The sequence below is a fragment of the Olea europaea genome, chromosome 20 (genome assembly GCF_002742605.1).
Source record: "Olea europaea var. sylvestris chromosome 20, O_europaea_v1, whole genome shotgun sequence".
Lineage (NCBI taxonomy): Eukaryota > Viridiplantae > Streptophyta > Magnoliopsida > Lamiales > Oleaceae > Olea > Olea europaea.
This window is the reverse complement of record NC_036256.1, coordinates 19,737,074-19,757,160: the sequence shown is the minus strand read 5'-3', so window position 1 is coordinate 19,757,160 and position 20,087 is coordinate 19,737,074. Positions and strand designations below refer to the sequence as shown.

At 33.0% G+C, this 20,087-nt stretch overlaps 1 protein-coding gene across 1 annotated transcript; it reads left to right on the top strand.

The window, feature by feature from the left end:
* Positions 1-5,118: 5,118 nt before the first annotated feature.
* On the top strand, positions 5,119-5,769 carry LOC111369176 (extensin-like; the record flags this gene model as incomplete). Its single annotated transcript, XM_022990652.1, has 1 exon — positions 5,119-5,769. A coding segment is annotated over one exon (606 nt), but the record flags the coding sequence as incomplete, so codon positions are not given.
* Positions 5,770-20,087: the final 14,318 nt, after the last annotated feature.

Below are 20,087 nucleotides of genomic sequence, written 5' to 3'. Positions count from 1 at the left end.
TGAAGAAGAAAATCAAAATCCGTTTCAAAAGAAACAAAATAGAAAGAAAAATGTTACTCATTTTTTCTCAATTAATGATCTCTTAAAAGATCATTCTCCAAACGAAGCTCAAGAAGCTTCTTCCTCCTCAAGTACCCTTTCAACTTTTATCAAAAAACCCGATCAAGATAAAGCAAATCCTTCAAACTACAAAAAAGCCGTCCAAAGTTCTAGAAAACTTCTTCAAATTAACCCTCCTCAAAATTTTCAATATTTTACCAAAAGTATCTTTGAAAATTGCCTTGATATGGAAACATCTTGGCTTCATAGATACAAAAATCTGGATGAATGTCTTCCAAACATTTTTCCATCCAATTTCTGGTTTATGCCATCAAATGTCAAAAAATCCCGAGATTATTATGAGACTATCCTTTTAGAAACAGGATTAGCCATAATTTCTCATATCCAGATCCTCAAAATAAAGAATAAACAATATTTTCAAAAATCAGTATTCTTAAGGTATTGTCTCACGAAGACCGAAGACAAAACCCATAGGAAGAAAAGAGACTTAAGCTCTCTTCAACATATTTTACAATTTCTGAATATTTCAATTATTTTGACTATATCAATACTTGGTACAGAGTCTTTTTCTTTAGACCTGTTATCCATTCATGGTTCATTCTTTTTAATCAAAATTGTCATCCTCATTTTTCAAAATTGTTTCAAACATGGTTTTTATATCATGGACTTGAAGACAAAATTTTACACAATTTTACTCTTCAAAGATATGAATACTTCAAGAGAGAGGCTAAAACATTTTTAAAGCTTCAAGAAAATGTTATGTTCCAATTTGCCTCCAATATGAAAGTTTATTGGATTTTTTGTTGGGATTTCTTTCTACTGTAGAATCAAAATGATGAATACTTCACTCAAAAAATTACCAGAAGATTCAAAGTCAAATGGTGGTCTAAATTCAAAGAAACAAATTGTTGTCCAAAAGCAGTGCAATCATGGATTCAAGAACAAAGAAATTTGGGTGTCCCAAAATTCTCAAAGAAAGAACAAGATGATCAGGCAAATTTTCTAACTGAAAAATAAAGGATTATTTCAATGTTGTCAAAATGTAAAGATCCAAAAGAATTATTAGAAATTTATGAACAAATTTCTAAAAATGGATCTAAAAAATCAAGTACTCAAGAATCTGATCAAGAATCTCAAGAAACAGACAATGGTAATGACCTAATTGATTTAGGTTATGATGATTTTCTTGCTCAAGAAAAAAGGATCAAATGACTGCAAGAACCCAGTTTTCTTGAAGAATTGAGAAATTACCGGATCAATAAATCAAGGAAGATTCTATTCAAAATTTGCATGGCGGCTAATCAGTTTTTTCTCAAGAGATTGCCGTCCATTCCGAGGAAGAGATAACTTTATTAAAAAATGAATCTTTCTTTTTTAAAGTTAGTCAAAAGATGGCTCAATTATTCAAAAGTTGGCATCATTTTTCAAGATTCTTCTTTATGTTGTCTCCCACTCAACTATTCAAGATTCTTTCTGACAAATGAAAGAAATTTCAAGTATAAGAAGATTTCAAGAGTTCATTTCAAGGGAGAGCGAATTTGGCAATAGAAGTTTATTTTCATTTTTCGTTCTTTACAAAATTTCAATTCTGTAATCTTTCAATCTTTTATATAAATTTTCTATCTTTACTTTAATCTTCTTTTCCCTGGGCCATATATATAAATTAATTTGTTAATTATTTTCAATTGCAATTGAAAAAAATTACATTTAATAATTTTATAAAAATATTTAAAATGATGTTTTTGTTAACTAAAATGATTTCATTTAAATGAAAAGTATTAAAAAGTATATCTTAAGGAATAAGAAAGGAAAATATATAATTTAAATATAATAATGTATTACTTTTAAAATAGTATAGAAGGGTAAAATGAGAAATATATATTTACTTTTAGATGGCAAGGAAAATTTGTTACTAAAAGTAAACCTCAAGGGAGATTTTTAAAATTTTTGAGAAGAAAGGAGGTGTTTTTGTATTATCATAAACTTCAGGAAAGATTTGATTAATTTTCTCAAAAATAATGCACGTACAAGTTATAAAATATCGATAGATAAAATCCCATAAAATTAATAACTTTTTTCAGTCCTAACATTATTATTTTATAAGGATTTTACTGTATTGTATTTCTTTTGTGGGTATGCTCAAGTTTTCTTTATATGGTTGTTGACTTCTATCCCAAGATTCTTTCTGATATGTTGGCCTTGTTCTCGAAGTTTTTTTTACCTACTAGTAGACCTTTTTCAAGATATATTATATTTGCATAATGACTACAAAAAAAAACCTTCGCTCAACAAGTTGGTAAGACGGAGATAGTGGATGTGGGGATTTATACAAGCGATGGAGATGATGGATGCGGGGATTTGTAAATATGAGGTGGTGATGATGGAGATGGGGACTTAAAAATATAGGAAGGAGTCAGTGAGGCATAAATTTAAGGTTTATCAGCAAATACACTAGTGGCTATTACGCAAAAACACCCGTCCCAAAGTTATTAGAATAATTCTACTTTCAGAAACTTTTATAGGTCACTCATATAAGACCCACTTCATTAAAAAATGACCCTCCAAAATACCCAACCCCCCTTTGTGAGTAACCTATAAGGTACCTATAAGAGCCAACCCTATACGTCAAGTGCGGTTCAAGTTATTAATAGAAAATAGACTGTACAGAATCCATGAATTACAGATAAACAAAACTTGAATTAAGTTATGTTACAGAGAGAAAATAATAATAATTTAGGGGATCTTGCATAGCTTAGGCAAGGTGGTGCCCTTGGCGGAACCTCTCTCAGGATGTCATTTTGTGCATCCCACGAGCAAAAAACTTCAAAAGAAACTACTGATAGTTGTATCTTGAATGATTTTGGGAGAAGTAATAACACTATATAGTGTGTGCACAAATCATTTCAGAATATGACATTGTTAATCAATGAAGCAAACAGCCTGGTTGATTCAATTTTACAGCCTGTTTGAGAGTGATTTTTTTACCGTTATTTCACTATTCCAGCCGTCATATTTGACTTCTTCTCTCACAGGTGGACCCCACTTTTCTCCTAACGGTCAAAAAATCAATTCTCAAAATCATTCCCAAACAGGCTCGTACAGAATACAAGTTAACTAACAACACGAATCTTAAAATAATGGATAATGTTTTCCACTAAGATCTGATTATTTGTTCCGAGTATCCATGAGCAAGTCAAAGATAAGCGGAAGATATTATGCCGTCCTGCTGTAATTTATGCATAATGAACCGCAGAGGATTGACTATGAAGTTTCTTGTGAATTAAATCATTCTGTAAGGTGCAACTGGTGAGAATGAAAGAGTCTGTGATTGATTATCATATAAAATGACACTATTAATCTTTGATTTATGAGTCATTCTGAACAATATGGCTCAACCAAGAAAATGATGGAATTTATTTAGGTTAGCAGGAAATGCAAATGTTTCGCCTATCCCTCCTCCTGTCTATCTGTCATTTTTAATTTCTCGTCTAGGAGTAAAAAATTAAATTTTATTTTCAATAAATTTGAGGAAGACTAGAGAAATTTATATCACTTCCTTTAATCAATCATTGCACATATGAAGACTTCTAACAAGATCATATGTTTACTTTAAATCGAGGAACGATAAAGTATGAGAAAATATAAAAAAGTTTACGGGGAATTTGTTTTACATAGCCTTTGGGGATGCATCATATCACAGGCCGTGACTACATTTTTCCGTTGATTGATGCTGCGTCAAACCATGCCTAAATAAATATAGAGATGTGATTACAAGTTGCACGTTTGTGTCATTAATGTATGTTCATTTTGTTTTAGTTCAACCACACTATGTGGTATGTTTTACTTATAATGAATAAACATCACACAAATTGTGGAAGGAGCTCAGCCTAATCTCGAGTTAGGTGCAAAAGAGAATATACTTAACAATAGCTAAGGTTGAAGTTAGCTGCCCATACATTTAATTACATTAGAAAGAAACAAAGGCTGGTGGTATGAACTAGATTTTAGTTCTTTTATTATTTGACATCGTACTGTACCATCTACCTTACCAAACAAGTCACAAGTGTCTTAGTGTACAAGATAGAAAATAATATATCGGATGACTTAAACATTTTTCCTTACATAATTATATCTTGTCAAATATTGTCCAATAATGTATAGATCATCTTACAAAACAAGCCGCAAGTGTCTTTAACTCTTAAAGCATGTTCATTACGTAATATTATACACAACTGCACAAGACAACATATAAGATTTTATTATCTTTTACTTTCATAATCCTATCCTGTCCAATATATCGAACATTTAAAGGCCGGTCGTATCATTGGCTTCGGTTTGTAGAGCACTGCATAGACTTCTATTTCTCGACAAACCCACTCCTTATAGCACCCCGACCCTAGAAAAGGGAGAGAAATCAAGAAAGTACATCCAGCCCTACATCATGTTTTACCACGTCTCAATATGGACTAATTCATGATTATCATGAATAATTTTTTTACTTAGTTGAAAGCCATGATCCTGTAGTTGTAAACATTTATAGATATGATTAAAAATTAAGCCCTATTTCCATCATTAAATTAACATGCCATTATCAGCAACTTGCTGCATCAGATGACTATATAAATAGCCAGGCATCATTCTCATTAATCACACAAGCCATAGTTCAAAAATGGGAATCACAGAAAGGGCAGGCCAGTGGCTTCTGATCACATATGCTACATCATTTTGCTTAGCAGCCACTAGTATCGCCGCCTATAAGCCTTACGCTTATGCGCCGCTGCCGCCACCTAAACTCTACAAGCACCGGCCTTACGTGTACAAGTCACCACCTAAACCACAGCCATTGAAGCATCCATCTTATTACTACAAATCCTCACCTCCAAAAAAATATGTAAAGCCATCCAAGTCACTGCCACAGTGCCACCACTGAAAAAGTACTATTACAAAATCACCTCCACCTCCAACGTACCACTATAAATCACCACCACCTCCGAAGCATGTAGAGCACCCACAGTGCTACTAAAAGTCACCCCTCTTCCAAGAAAGAAGTACTACTAATCACCGCCTCCACCAGCAAAACATGTTGAACGCCATCAATACTACTACAAGTCACCCCCTCCACCAAAGAAGTACTCCTACTCGTCACCAACCCCTCCAAAGAAGTACTACTACTCATCGCCGCCACCACTTCCAAAGCATGTTGAGCACCAACAAAACTACTACAAGTCACCCCCTCCACCAAAGAAGTACTACTACTCATCGCAGCCACCACCTTCAAAGCATGTTGGGCACCAACAAAACTACTACTCGTCACCGCCTCCACTATACTACTATAAATCGCCACTACCACCAAATCACTTAGAGCATCCACGTTATTTATACAAATCACCTCCTCCATCTCCATCGCTACCATCAGCTTACTATTACAAATCGCCACCACTTCCATCTTCACAACCACCTCCTTCGTACTATTGTAAGTTTCCTCCATCGCCACCTCCTCCATTTCTACAAGTCACCTTCTCCACCATTTCCATCACCACATCCTCCTTATTACTACAAGTTGCTTCCTCCACCTTCTTCATCACCACCACCACTATACTACTACTCTCCACCTCCACCTCCACCTCCACCTCCACCTCCAAAACAACACTAGCACAATACTAGTACTGATTTTTGAACAACTTAGTATATTCAATAAGTAGGCTCTTGAAGGAGATCCTAGATGTTTGTATCTGCATGATTCATTCATTTTATCAATTTTTTCTACTAATGTTTATATATGTGGAACTTTCCACAAATGTAATTAAGATTTATATTTCCTTTTTGCCAAGTTTGTTTTTGTTTATCAATTCAAATCTAAGCTGTTAGAACCTACAACACCATGTTTTATACGTGCTTGAGAAAGACTACATCAATCAAAGTAAAGTCCAGCATCGTGGTCAACATGGAGCCTAATCAACTATCATTACGCCGTTGTCTTCTATCACTACTACTATATGATTTAAATCAAAGAACCTATAGGGATTTTAATTATTACAAAAGTATGAGATGGACATCACACCTCAACTTAACCAATCGAAAAGAATGAGAACCGCATAAATGATATAACATTGTTATCATTCTCTATGCTACTCGCTAACTCAATTCTCACATATGCAAGTCAACTAAACAATACAAATCTAAAAATAAAAAATAAAAAATAAAAAATTCATAATGCTTTGCACTAGAATCTGAATATTTGTTCCGACTATCCACAAAAAAATCAAAAATTAGAAGTGGATAATATGCCGTCTTGCACGTCGCAGAGGATTGACTATGAATTTTCTTGTTAATTATTTTTTTCTGAAATATGCCAATGGTGAGGATGAAAGGTGTGAAAGATGTCATGTAAAATGACACTACTAGTCTTTTGTTTATAATTCATTAGGACTATATGGCTCAACCATGAAAATGAAGGAATTTAAGCAAAATAAGAAATGCAAATGTTTTGTCTATGCCTCCTTTGGCTATCTGTCATATTTGAATTCTTGTGTTAGGGCACGACAAATAAATAACTAAATATTATTATTTTCCATAAGTTTTACGGACAATTATATAAATTTATACATACATTTTTATTTTTCAGAATTTTTTTGGCTCTGAATGGAGTCCCACGATATCCGTTATTATAGTCTGCTGGCCGACTCTAAAAGGTTACCGTTAAAAAACTGAAAAAACAAAAATTCACTAGTGTCCAGTATTATACCATCAGCCCACAACCAAGAAAGATAAAAAAAGAGAGAGAACAACGAAGATATCAATCATGTTATATATACAAAGTCTCAATCTGGACTAATTCACGATTATCTTGAATACAATTTTAGGTGGAAGCCACGATTAGTTGCGGCCTTGAGTATAGGTGGGGTAGGCAATTGTGTAAGGCCTCGCTTTGGTGAGGGTTTTAAATTATGTAAAATTAATTGGTTGATTGAAGAAAAACGAAAATTATATTTATAAAATTCCATAAAATAAAGTTATCATATGCAAACATAAAAAACTAATACAAATTGAAAATATAAATTTATTTAAAAGAAAACATATAAATGGCAATAAAATTTATCACATAAATATATTACAAACATTCCATTCTCTGACTATAACTAATTTGATCATTTATCTTCTAAACATCCATTTCTTTTCTTAATTAAACAAAATGTCTCTTTGTCTACTCAAATTCCACGTCCAACCGTCACCCACCATAATTTTTTTCAACCCAACAAGAAATAAATTATCTCTTTTTGAACTAAAAAATTTTGAAAAATCAATTTAAGAGATTGGTTTTGTCTCACTTCTATTTTTACAGTCTTATAGGTTTCTTTCTTTCTCCCTTATCGTCAAAATATCTACTACAGAGTACATAGACTGTAATTTTTATTGTGCTTTAATCTCATGATAATAGCCTTTTTATATGTTTGTTAGGTACTTTGAATTAATAATTCTTTTCCGCTGTCATACTTCTTATCGTAAGTTAATTTCTTATGAACTAATATAAAATTAGAAGCTCATTTATATTTGATTATTATTTTCATTATTTTGTTACACACTATCTCGCAATCAAGGCCTAATTTTCGTTTAGAAAATTTCGATTGTATTAATCGCAATTGGTTTGATATCAAGTCATTTTAGTATGTTAAGGCTTCAATTTTGTACATAAATCACTCAAATATATGTTCATTTTTGTTTGAAATAGTTGCTGTGAGAAAATAATCAAAAAAACGAATAGACCCCTTTGCCATTACATTGTATTTTTATTTGCCAAGCTTCACTTATGATTTGTATTACATGTTGAAATTTGACATTCTGTTATTTTCTCTTCAAATTTTTACACTTTGTTGTTTGTATTGGGTTCTTAATAATTATATTAAAACTCTATGTAAAAAAGCTCAAAATATAGGGACTTCATATTTGAAGTTGGCATAAGGCCCACAAATCATCAAGGCCGGCCCTGACCATGATCCTGTAGTTGTAAACATGTAAGGGTATGATTAAACTTTAAGCTCTATTTTCTTCATTAAACAAACATGCCATTATTAGCAACTTGATGCATCAGATGACTATATAAATGGCTAGGAACCATCCTCATTAATTACACAAGTCATAGTCAAAGACTCAAAAATGGGAATCCGAGAAAAGCCATGCCAATGGCTTCCCATAATATATGCTACTGCATGTTGCTTAGCAGCCACTAGCATATCTGCCTACAAGCCTTATGTTTATGCCTCGCCACCGCCACCTGAGCTCTCCATGCACCTGGCTTACGGGTACAAGTCGCCAACTCCTCCAAAGTCTTTTGGAGCATCCGTCTTATTACTACAAATCACCACCGCCTCCAAAATACGTAAAGCACCCACATTACTATTACAAATCACATCCACAACTGAAAAAGTACTATTACAAGTCACCGCCACCTTCAATTTACTACTACAAGTCGCTGTCACCTCCAAAGCACTCAAAGCAACCACCGTATTGCTACAAATCTTATCCACCTCCATCACAATCACCACCACCACCTTACTACTACAAATCAACTCCTCTGCCATCTCCATCACCACCTCCATCATACTACTATGAGTCACCACAACCTCTTAAGCATGTTGAGCACCCACAAATCACCCCCTCCACCAAAGTACTCCTACCCATCATCACCTCCACCATACTATTACAAGTCACCACCTCCTCTAAAGCATGTAGAGAACCCACATTACTACTACAAGTCACCCCCTCCACCAAAGAATTACTACTACTCGTCACATCCTCCACCTTACCACTGTAAGGCACCACTACCACCAAAGCATGTAGAGCACCACATTACTACTACAAGTCACCACCTCCACCAAAGAGGTACTCATCACGACCTTCACCATACTATTACAAGTCACCACCACCTCCAAAGCATGTAGAGCACCCACGGTACTTCTACAAGTCACACCCTTTACCAAAGAAGTACTACTACTCATCACCTTCTCCACCTTACCACTATAAGTCACCACCACCTCCAAAGCATGTTGAGCACCTACAATATTACCACAAGTCACCCCCTCCACCAAAGAAGTACTACTTGTCACCACCACCACCAAAGCACTTTGAGTATTCACCATATTTATACAAATCACCTTCTCCTCCATCTCCATGGCACCACCACCTTATTATTACAAATCACCACCACCTCCATCACCATCGCCACCTCCTCCATACTACTACAAGGCTCCACCACCCACATCTCCATCACCACCTCCTCCATATTACTGCAAGTCACCTCCTCCATCAACTCCATTGTCACTGTCACCATACTACTACTCTTCACCTCCTCCAAAACACTACTAGCACAACAAAAATTTGCGATGTTAGTAAATTGAAAGAGAAAAGGCTGCTTTCTGTGGAGGCCTTCAAAAGAAATGAGTAATTTTTTTTTCGATTTTTTGAACTCAATTTATTCAATTAGTAGGGTCTTCAAGGAGATCCTCGATGTTTGTATCCGCGTGGAGCATTCACCGTATCATTTTTTTTCTACTGAGTTGATATGGGTGCAACTTACCACAAAGGTTTCGAAGATTATATTCCCTCTCCTTGAACTGGTTTTTATTTATGAATCCAAGTTCAAACTGTTAGAGCTTACAAAACCATGTTATTATGTACTTGAGAAAGATTACATGGATCAAATAGAAGTACTGCATTGTGGTTAACATGGACTATCATCACCTATCACGGGGTGTTCTTCTCTCATTGTTTCATTTAAAAAATAAAAAATAAAATCCAAATGACCTCTAGAGTTCATTACCACGAAATGTAGGGGGGGCACATCACACCACAACTTTTCTATAAAAAAGAATGGGATCAGCGTACATGATTAAAAAAATCATTGTGTGCTACAAGCTAGATACCCCTCGACCCGTCGACCGGCTCCGAATAATCGATCAACGACTCATTTTAGACTCTAAAAATTCTGGATATTCCAAAAAAAATGACTCCTAAAGAGCTTTTTCAAAATAATAGTTGCGCTTCATGGTGAAGATGTTATATTTTTTAAAGCGTTCGTAAAAGTGATTTACAGCCTATTTCCCATGGGGAGAGAGATTGATTTCAATTTTCAAATAGAGTTTACACCGAAAATAGAAACTATAATATCTTCAAATGTATCTTACGATAGACATTTTATGGTAAAAATGGATCTCTCAAAAAATTAATCTTTTTTCGACATCTTTTATGGGCTTGAAGCTATGATGCTCACACATTTTTGCACGTTATCACCGCTGACTTTTTCATCAAGTATGTACCTGTGACGTCCTGAATTCTTGGAACCCGAAGCATTAAAAATAATCGATCTTTCTTTTATTCAACCCCTTTGATGTTAACCAAAATATTTTGTAAATCAGAAAAAAAAAAAAAAAATTTTTGAAACATATAAAAATATAATAGAAGGTGGTTATTCATATAAACTTAGGCAATTATGGCAAAATTTGAATTTGTGTGTGTGTGTGTGTGTGTGTGTGTGTGTGAAAGCATTGGAAGCAATTCAGCAAATACGGTTTGAACAACAGTGGAAGGAAAATATGTTTGGTCTAGCTAATGTCTACTAAAAATTGTGAAATTTTTACTGAGACTAAAGCATTCATATATGTACCACACATAAAAATTTGGGGTCTCGACGGTAACGTTTGAAGTGAAAATATTGCTTGAATATGCTAGACAGAAAACTCATATTCGACACGACGAAATTTACTAAAACGGGCATAACTTTATCTCTAGATAATATTTTAAGGTAATTTCAAAGGCCACTATTAGAAGACTTATAGACTTTTCAAACGCCGCTGATTTCACTCTAAAATATGCACCATAACCCAATTTATACCATTTTCGACTAGAAAGATAGAATCTGAATTTTAAGTTCAGCAATAAATAAACTTCAGGCATGGTCATTCCAACATTTCCAAATTATGGTTGACATGAAATGTATATAAAACTAGACAAAATAGACGTTTAAATGTTTCTAAAAGTGTCATCTAGTCATTCATATTAGATTTACACGAATTGAAAATGTTACTAGACAGTTGAAAGCTTTTCAAATGAACAAACACTTGCCACTATGCCAAATCGCCGCCATTGCTTGAATCAACCTGTGAGATTATAGTAGGGACTGAATACTACAAGTAATGCTCAATAGGAGGCACTAGAGTAAATGATAAAATACATATATGTTTTCAAAATGCAAACTTTGGTCATTTGTGTTACCATTAATCTCTTTCTCTTATTTGAACTACCAAACGGTGCTTCCTTCATGAGCAACACAATAATGTTTCACTTTCAATCTCTTTCTCTTATTTGAGGTACCAAATGGTGCATCCTTCATGAGTGACACAATAATACGTTTGATGCAAAATGAAAACAAATAATCCTTATGCCACTTACAAAAGTGCCAAGAACACCCCTACCTCAAATACTTAGAGTTTGAATATCCTTTTGGGTCCAACAAGAAATAAAATGCGGCGTACTTTAGCCTCTTCTTCAGAAATTTTCATATTTAAAGGTCCCTTGTTTCTATGGAAAAAGGGCAAAACAATTTTACGTAAGAGTATAATAGTTTAGGAGAGAAAATGTGTCTTTAGAGGTTAATAGAGATTTAGTTTTTCAAATGCAAGATGATAATGCAGTTCACATGTATTTTGTACAGGAATGGAGTTGTGAAATTATTTTTCAAACACAAAAGAATGATGTCAATTGCAATAACGAAATGGGAGTAAAAACAAATGGTGAGTAGGATATTTTTGTGCATAATGGTGGAGTTATAATGGTGTAGGTTACTTTGAAATGAAAAGGCAACAGTTTCATGGCAATTCGAATTAACTACTATGAGTTAATGGATTTTTAAATCAATTACATGTAAACGTTATTGGCTATGGTTATAAATGTTAAAATGCACCTTCACACTAATTAAGATTAAAGTTACTGTTATGGAATTCAAATGAAAGTTTTTCTTATTATTATTTTATTATTTTTATATTAATAAAATATAAAATTTAGATTACTTTTCTTTCTATCGAGATAACTCGGATATAAATTGTTCAAAATCATTTTTTCTTGAGTCCAAATTATTTTATTTAATATGAGCTACAAAATGAGTATAATATTTGATATATTTCATACTTTTAAAATACTTAAATATTCTATCCAAATAGTTTACGTTAAATTCTAAAAGAACTCATAGGCAAGGTAAATTTTTATGCAAATAAGCGGGTCAAGTTTACGACTTCAACCTTCGAACTTTTAATGTGACAACAAATCTAGAAATGGACTATTTCATTTACTAAACGATCAATATTAAGTTTAGGGTAGCGATATAATAAATATAATTCAAATTATTTTCGAGTCCTACTAGAAATTTTATTTTAAAATGACAATATATATATATGTGTGTGTGTGTGTGTGTGTGTTATAAAATGAGAGGAAAAGAGAATAGAGAAAACTCAATAAACCTTTTGTGTCTATTATTGAAAACCAAAGCCCTATATTTATAGGTAAGAATCAGAGATACAATGGTAATAATTTCTAGGACTACAGGGGTACAAATGTCATTCACCAATAAACTTTAATGGACTTTCAATTTACAACACTCCTCCTTGAATGACATATTACAAAATATCTGCTTCGTTAAAACCTTGTTTGATAAAAATTCAATGGAAAAAAAATCAAACGAAGGAAAAAGATATAGTTATTTTGAAGTATTAAAATTAAATGCTATCTCATTAAAACCTTGCTAGAAAAATCCAATGGAACAAAACCTAAGCGAAGGAAAAAGAATATAACTACTCCTCCCTGATGTTGATCACTGAAAATCTTTGAGTCGATGTATTCCAATCTCATGAACTAATTTCTTGAATATAGATGTTGGCAGCGCTTTTGTGAATAGATCAGCCACATTGTCACTTGAGCGAATTTGTTGAATATCAATGTCACCATTCTTTTGAAGTTCATGTGTATGAAAGAATTTTGGAGAAATATGTTTCGTCATGTCGCCTTTGATATAGCCTCCATTGAGTTGTGCGATACAAGCTGCATTATCTTCAAACAAAATTGTTGGATTATCTTTTGTTGAAGACAATCCACATGATGATTGGATATGATGGGTCATATTTCTCAACCATACACATTCTCGCCCTGCTTCATGGATTGCAATAATCTCAGAATGATTTGAGGATGTTGCTGTCAAAGATTGCGTCACAGATTTCCATGACATAGTTGTTCCTCCACGTGTAAACACATATCCTATTTGTGATTTAGCTTTATGTGGATCGGAGAAATAACCTGCGCCTGCATATCCCACTAAAGTAGATCCTGACTTTTGAGAATAACACGGTCCCATATCAATAGTGCCTTTTAGGTAACGAAAAATATGTTTAACACCATTCCAATGCCTTTGAATTGATGTAGAGCTATATCTTGCAAGGAGATTTATAGAAAAAGTTATGCCAGGTCGAGTGCAATTTGCAAGATAAGTTAATACTCCAATTGCACTAAGGTATGGTACTTCAGAACTAAGAATCTTTTCTCCATCTTCAAGTGGACGAAATAGATCTTTTTTCACATCAAGTGATCGAACAACCATAGGTGATGGCAATGGATGTGCATTATCCATATAAAAGCGTTTCAAGACTTTTTTTGTATAAGTAGATTGATGAACAAATAATCCCTCTGGAAAATGTTCAATTTGTAATCAAAGACAAAATTTGATTTTCTCCAAATCTTTCATCTCAAATTCATTTCTCAAATAATCTGCAATTTTGTTGAGCTCTTTAGGAGTTCCAATTAAATTTAAATCATCAACATAAACTGTCACAATTGCAAATCCAATATTTGTTTTTTTTATGAAAACACATGGGCAGATATCGTCATTTTTATAACCTTCTTTCAACAAATATTCGCTAAGGCGATTATACCACATGCGTCCGAATTGTTTCAATCCATATAATGATTTTTGCAATTTAATTGAGAATATAGTTTTCGGATATGTATCATTTATTCCTGGCACCTTAAATCCTTCAGGGACTTTCATATATATGTAACTGTCAAGTGAACCATATAGGTAGGCAGTTACTACATCCATAAGGCGCATATCGAGCCCTTGTGACACGGTTAAACTAATTAAGAACCTAAAAGTGATGGTATCCATTACGAGAGAATATGTTTCCTCATAATCAATTCCCGGTCTTTGGGAGAAACCTTGAGCCACTAGTCGGGCTTTGTATCTTGTAATTTCATTATTCTCATTTCTCTTTTGTACAAAAACTCATTTGTATCCAACAGGGATTACATTTTCAGGTGTTCGAACTACTAGTCCAAACACTTTTCGTTTCTCCAAAGAAGTCAATTCTGCTTGTATGGCTTCTTTCCATTTTGGCCAATCATTTCTATTTCGACAGTCATTAACAGACTATGGTTCAGGATACTCATTTTGCATAATATCAAGAGCCATGTTAAAGGCGAAAATATTATCTATAACAATATTATTTCGTTCCCATAATTTATGAGATATCATATAATTTATTGAGATCTCATTATTTTCGGACACCTCTGGTTCTTCAGGAACCGTACATTCAATATTTGATTGATCAATCTTTTCTAATGTGATTTCTTCTGAAATTTTTGGTTAGTTTTTCTCCTGTACTCTTCTTTTCGAGGTACAAAGTCTTTTGAACCAACTGGTCAACCACGCTTTTGGCGTATTTGAGATTCATTTGCCACAGCAGATTGTCCTGCAGGAATATTAATTTTTGTTGGAATATTTTCTGCTGGAATATATGACTTTGTCACTTTTCTCGTGTCAACAAATACATCAGGTAGTTGAATTGCAACTCTTTGCAAATGAATGATTTTTTCAACCTCTTGTTCACATTGATTGCTGCGGGGATCAAAGTGAGATAGAGTTGTCTCATTCCAAGAAATTCTATCTTGTTTTTCATGATGTAGTTTTTCTCTTCCCAAAGTTGGGAAAGTCATTTCATCAAAATGACAATTTGCAAAACGTGCAGTAAATAAGTCACCCGTTAAAGGTTCAAAATATTTAATAATAGATGGTGAATCAAAACCCACATAAATCCCAAGTTTTCATTGGGGACCCATTTTAGTACGTTGTGGGGTTAAATAGGAACTTGGACAGCACAACCAAAAACCCGTAAGTGAGAAATATCAGGTTCATGACCAAATGCAAGTTGCAAAGATGAATATTGATGATGGGCAGTTGATCTTATACAAACCAATGATGCAGCATGTAATATGACATGACCCCAAACAGAAGTTGGGAGTTTTGTTTTCATAAGTAATGATCTAGCAATAAGTTGTAGACGTTTAATAAACGATTCCGCTAAACCATTTTGTATATGAACATGTGCAACTGAATGTTCAATTTCAATCCCAATTGACATACAATAATCATCAAATGTTTGTGATCTAAATTCACCAGCATTGTCAAGACGAATAGTCTTGATTGAGTAATCGAGGAATTATGCTCGCAATTTTATGATTTGAGCAAATAGTCTAGCAAATGCTACATTCCTAGTTGAAAGTAGGCAAACATGTGACCATCTTGTAGAAGAATCAATTAATACCATGAAGTAACGAAATGGTCCACATGGTGGGTGTATTGGCTCACATATATCTCCATGTATTCTTTTCAAGAAAGTTGAAAATTCAATATTGACCTTTGTAGTTGAAGGTCTAATGACTAACTTGCCTTGCGAACAAGCTATACATGGATAATCATTCGATAAAAGAATCTTCTGGTTCTTTAAAGGATGTCCATGTGAGTTGTTTATTATTCGACGCATCATTATGGTTCTTGGATGTCCAAATCGATCATGCCAAAGTATAAAACTTTTTGAATCAACGAAATTCTGGTTCATAACATTATTTGATTCGACCATTTTTATAAATATAAAATACATGCCAGACGGGAGTGTATGAAATTTTTCTTTTATCTGCTTCTTGCCAGATACAAAAGAAGTGATGCAAAGATATTCAACATTATTTCTTGCATCGTCTCAATGTGATATTCATTGCAGCGAATATCTTTAAAACGAGGCAATTTCTTCTGGATTTGCTAAAATAAAGTGCATCGTCAATATATAATTTTGTATTATTTGGTAAAATAATACTAGCTCTTCCGGAGCCTTCAACGATATTCGACGCACCCGATATCGTGTTAACATTATTTTCAATTAATATTAAGTCCAAAAAGTATTTTTTGTCTTGAAAAATAGTATGTGTAGTTGCACTATCAATTAAGCAGCTGTCTTGACTATCCATCATGAATCTATAAATATGACAAAATAAAAAAAATTTAAAAAAAAACTTGAATTTAGATTTGAAAAAGTAAACATTACTTAATATCATGAAATAAACGGTGCATAATAGATTTTTTTTTTGTGCGGAAAAGTAAAAACATATTTCAGACTGAATTTGTAAAACGAAAGAAATACTAGTAAATTAATCTATATCTTCTATCACACCACCCCCAACCAAATGGTTAATATTTCCATTTGGATCAGTAAAGAAATCGGAGACATCCAAATGAGTTACATCAATTGGACCATCATAATCAACAAAATTAGTCTCCAATTTTTCTTTTCCCTTGATTGATCTCTGGTAGAGATCCACAAGATATTTTGAGGTACGACACGTACGTGTCCAATGCCCTTTCATTCACATCTGAAGTAACTTTCTTCATGCTCCCTTTGAGATTTGCCACTCTCGTTTGATTTGTGCCTTTTGAATTTATTGCCTTGTTGTTAATAACTTTGTTGATTATTTCTTCCATGATTTATTTCACGTACACGTCCGTGTCCGTGTCCGTGTCCACGTCTACGTCCACGTCCACGTCCGCGTCTACGTCCTTGTCTTGATATTGTATTTGCTTCAGACAATGTAGTACCATTTGCTTCAGGCAATGGTACAGAACCAGTTGGACGTAATCCATGATTTTTTATCAAAAATTCATTATTTTGTTCAGCAACTAGTAGGCAAGATATAAGTTTTGAATACTTTTTGAAGCCACGCTCACGATATTGCTGCTGCATGAGCACATTCAAGGCATGAAAGGTGGAGTAATTTTTTCCAGCATATCTTCATCGGTGATTTTTTCTCCACACAAAGTTAACTTTGAACATATTCTGAACAATTCAGAATTGTACTCACTAACCGTTTTAAAGTCTTGCAAACGAATGTGCATTCACTCATAACGGGCTTTGGGGAGGACTATAGTCCTCTGATGATCAAATCTTTCAGTTAACTTTTTCCAAAGAACTTGTGGATCTTTCTTAGTGAGATATTCAATTTTTAATCCATAGTAAAGATGGTGACTGAGAAAAATGAGTACTTTTGCACGATCCTGCAGGGATTCATTGTTTCCTTCTTTTATTATCTCTTCCAGACCCTTTGAGACGAGATGGATATCAGCATCCAGTATCCATGACAGATAATTTTTACCAGATATGTCAAGTGCAGCAAACTCAAGTTTCGTAATGTTTGCCATTTGTTAAACTACACAATAAAAAAATACTATTAGTTTCGAAAAATATGATTAATCATCACATGTTAATCAAATTGTCAATATCAACATGAATTTAAGTTACGTGTTTTCCTCTAAGGATAAACACTAATTTGAAATAATATGTTCTTCGAAATATATGCTATTTCTGGAGCACATTATATTTTACTATTATTTCTTTAAGTGCAATATGTCAATATTCTTCTGAAATATTGAGAGTTATAATTTATGCTCTTCAAGAGCAAATAATATTCTTATAATGTTGTGCTACTTCTGGAGCAACAACAAATAGATCTATGATTAATATTCTTATGGAATATTAATTATAATGTTTTGCTACTTCAGGAGCAACAACAATTAAAAATAAATTTAATGTTATGTTTAATCTATGATTAATATTCTTCTGGAATATTAATTATAATGTTGTACTACTTCAGGAGCAACAACAATTAAAAATAAATTTAATGTAATGTTTCATAACTACACATAAAAAAATGATAATACATCCAATTGCTCACCATTAATTAATATATAACACATTTAAAATATTATTTTGAATTAATAACGTGAATCGAGTGAAACACACAAAAAAAATTGGTGACATGTAGAAACCTATTCACATATTATGGTACGAAATTCTAATTATGTGCAATTAAAAGAATCAAAGTAGTATTAACCAATTAAGGCATGAAATTTGTAGAAACCAATGGATTTGAGAGAAAAGATGAGTTTGATACAGTTATTTGTTAATTATATATTATATATAAATGGAATCAGCCAAAATAGAGATTTGGAATTGAAGCTTACTTATAAAGAACATTGACCAATTAAACCAAAAAAAATTATAAGTATGTGTAGAACGTAAAGGACTAATCTAAATATAAGGATGGTATAGGAATATGAATTAATGCATATAAATTGATTTAACATAAAAATATCTCCATAAATATGCACGTGGATTGATGTAAATGAAAAAAATATTAATTAATTCAAAAAGAGGTACAAAGAAAATATAATAATCGACAAAGATGAAATCACGTATTGCAGATTCAACATATGTATATGTAAAATTCACGTATTATCAAATTAATTTTGATATACGTGATAGATGATTATGAAAAAAATTACTACTTTCTAAAAGTTTCGTGCTGATAATGTGTCATAAAATGAGAGGAAAAGATAATAGAGAAAACTCAATAAACATTTTGTGTGTATTATTGAAAACCAAAGCTCTATATTTATAGGTAAGAATCAGAGATACAATAGTAATAATTTCTAAGACTACAGGCGTACAAATGTCATTCACTAATAAACTTTAATAGACTTTCCATTTACAACAATATATTATTTATTTATTTATTATTTTATTTTTTTTGGGTCGCTACAGTATCCAACAAAGAAAAATGAGTACGAAATTTCCAATAAACACGCAAATATTTGAAAAATTCTATGTTTCAATTAATAGATGTGATTGAATATGGACAAGATATTGTGTGTTTTTTATTTGTTTGGTAGAGTGAACTCTACAGCATTAGACGTTTCTAAAAGGTCATCATATAAAGGATAAAAGAAGATGAAACAGAGTCTATTTTATTTGAAAATGCAAAATAAATAATTAAAAAAAAATTAACACTTTTGACACAACAAGAGGATTGTTATTAGGTACAACAAAGCCATTGTTACTGAGGGCTGAAACAAAAGAAACATAAATGGGAAATTAGGTACAACAGTATATTGATGGATTTGTGCATAAAATATCATTATGGTATTTGTATGAAATTATACTTGAAATCAAGAAAATGAAACTTTTTGAGATAAATTATTTCTATAGTTTTATACTCGAACAGTGCAATGGACAATTTTTTTTATTTTTTATTTTTAACATTATTCAATATTGTACATAAGGGTGTCTTATGGGGAAACATCGTTGGCTTGGGTTTTTACAGCTCTAAAAAGACTTCTCTGCCCGTCGAACACAATCCAAACCCCACCCCACCCCACTCCAACCCCTACAAGGGAAGAAAACAGAGAGAAGAGAGAAAGTAGATCCATCCGCACATCATATTATACCAAGACTTACTCATAATTATTATGAATAAAATAAATTTAGTTGGAACCAATGGTCCTACTTTCTTCATTAAACAAGCAAACCATTTTCAGTACAGCATGCATCAGATATCTATATAAAGGGCCAGGCACCATCCGAATATTGAGACTTAGGCACTTTGCCAAAAAAAAAAAGTGTGACATAAAGAGTGACAGAATGGGCATTGACAAGCTGTGTGATTAGATGAAAAAACTGACTGTGTTTAAAGCAGTCCAATGATGAAATACCATGTGGTATTATGTCAACCATTATGTCAAGGATTATGTCACTTTAACATGATTCCTATGGCATTTTGCTTAGCAGCCACTAGCATCACCGCCTATAAACCTTACACTTATGCCTCAC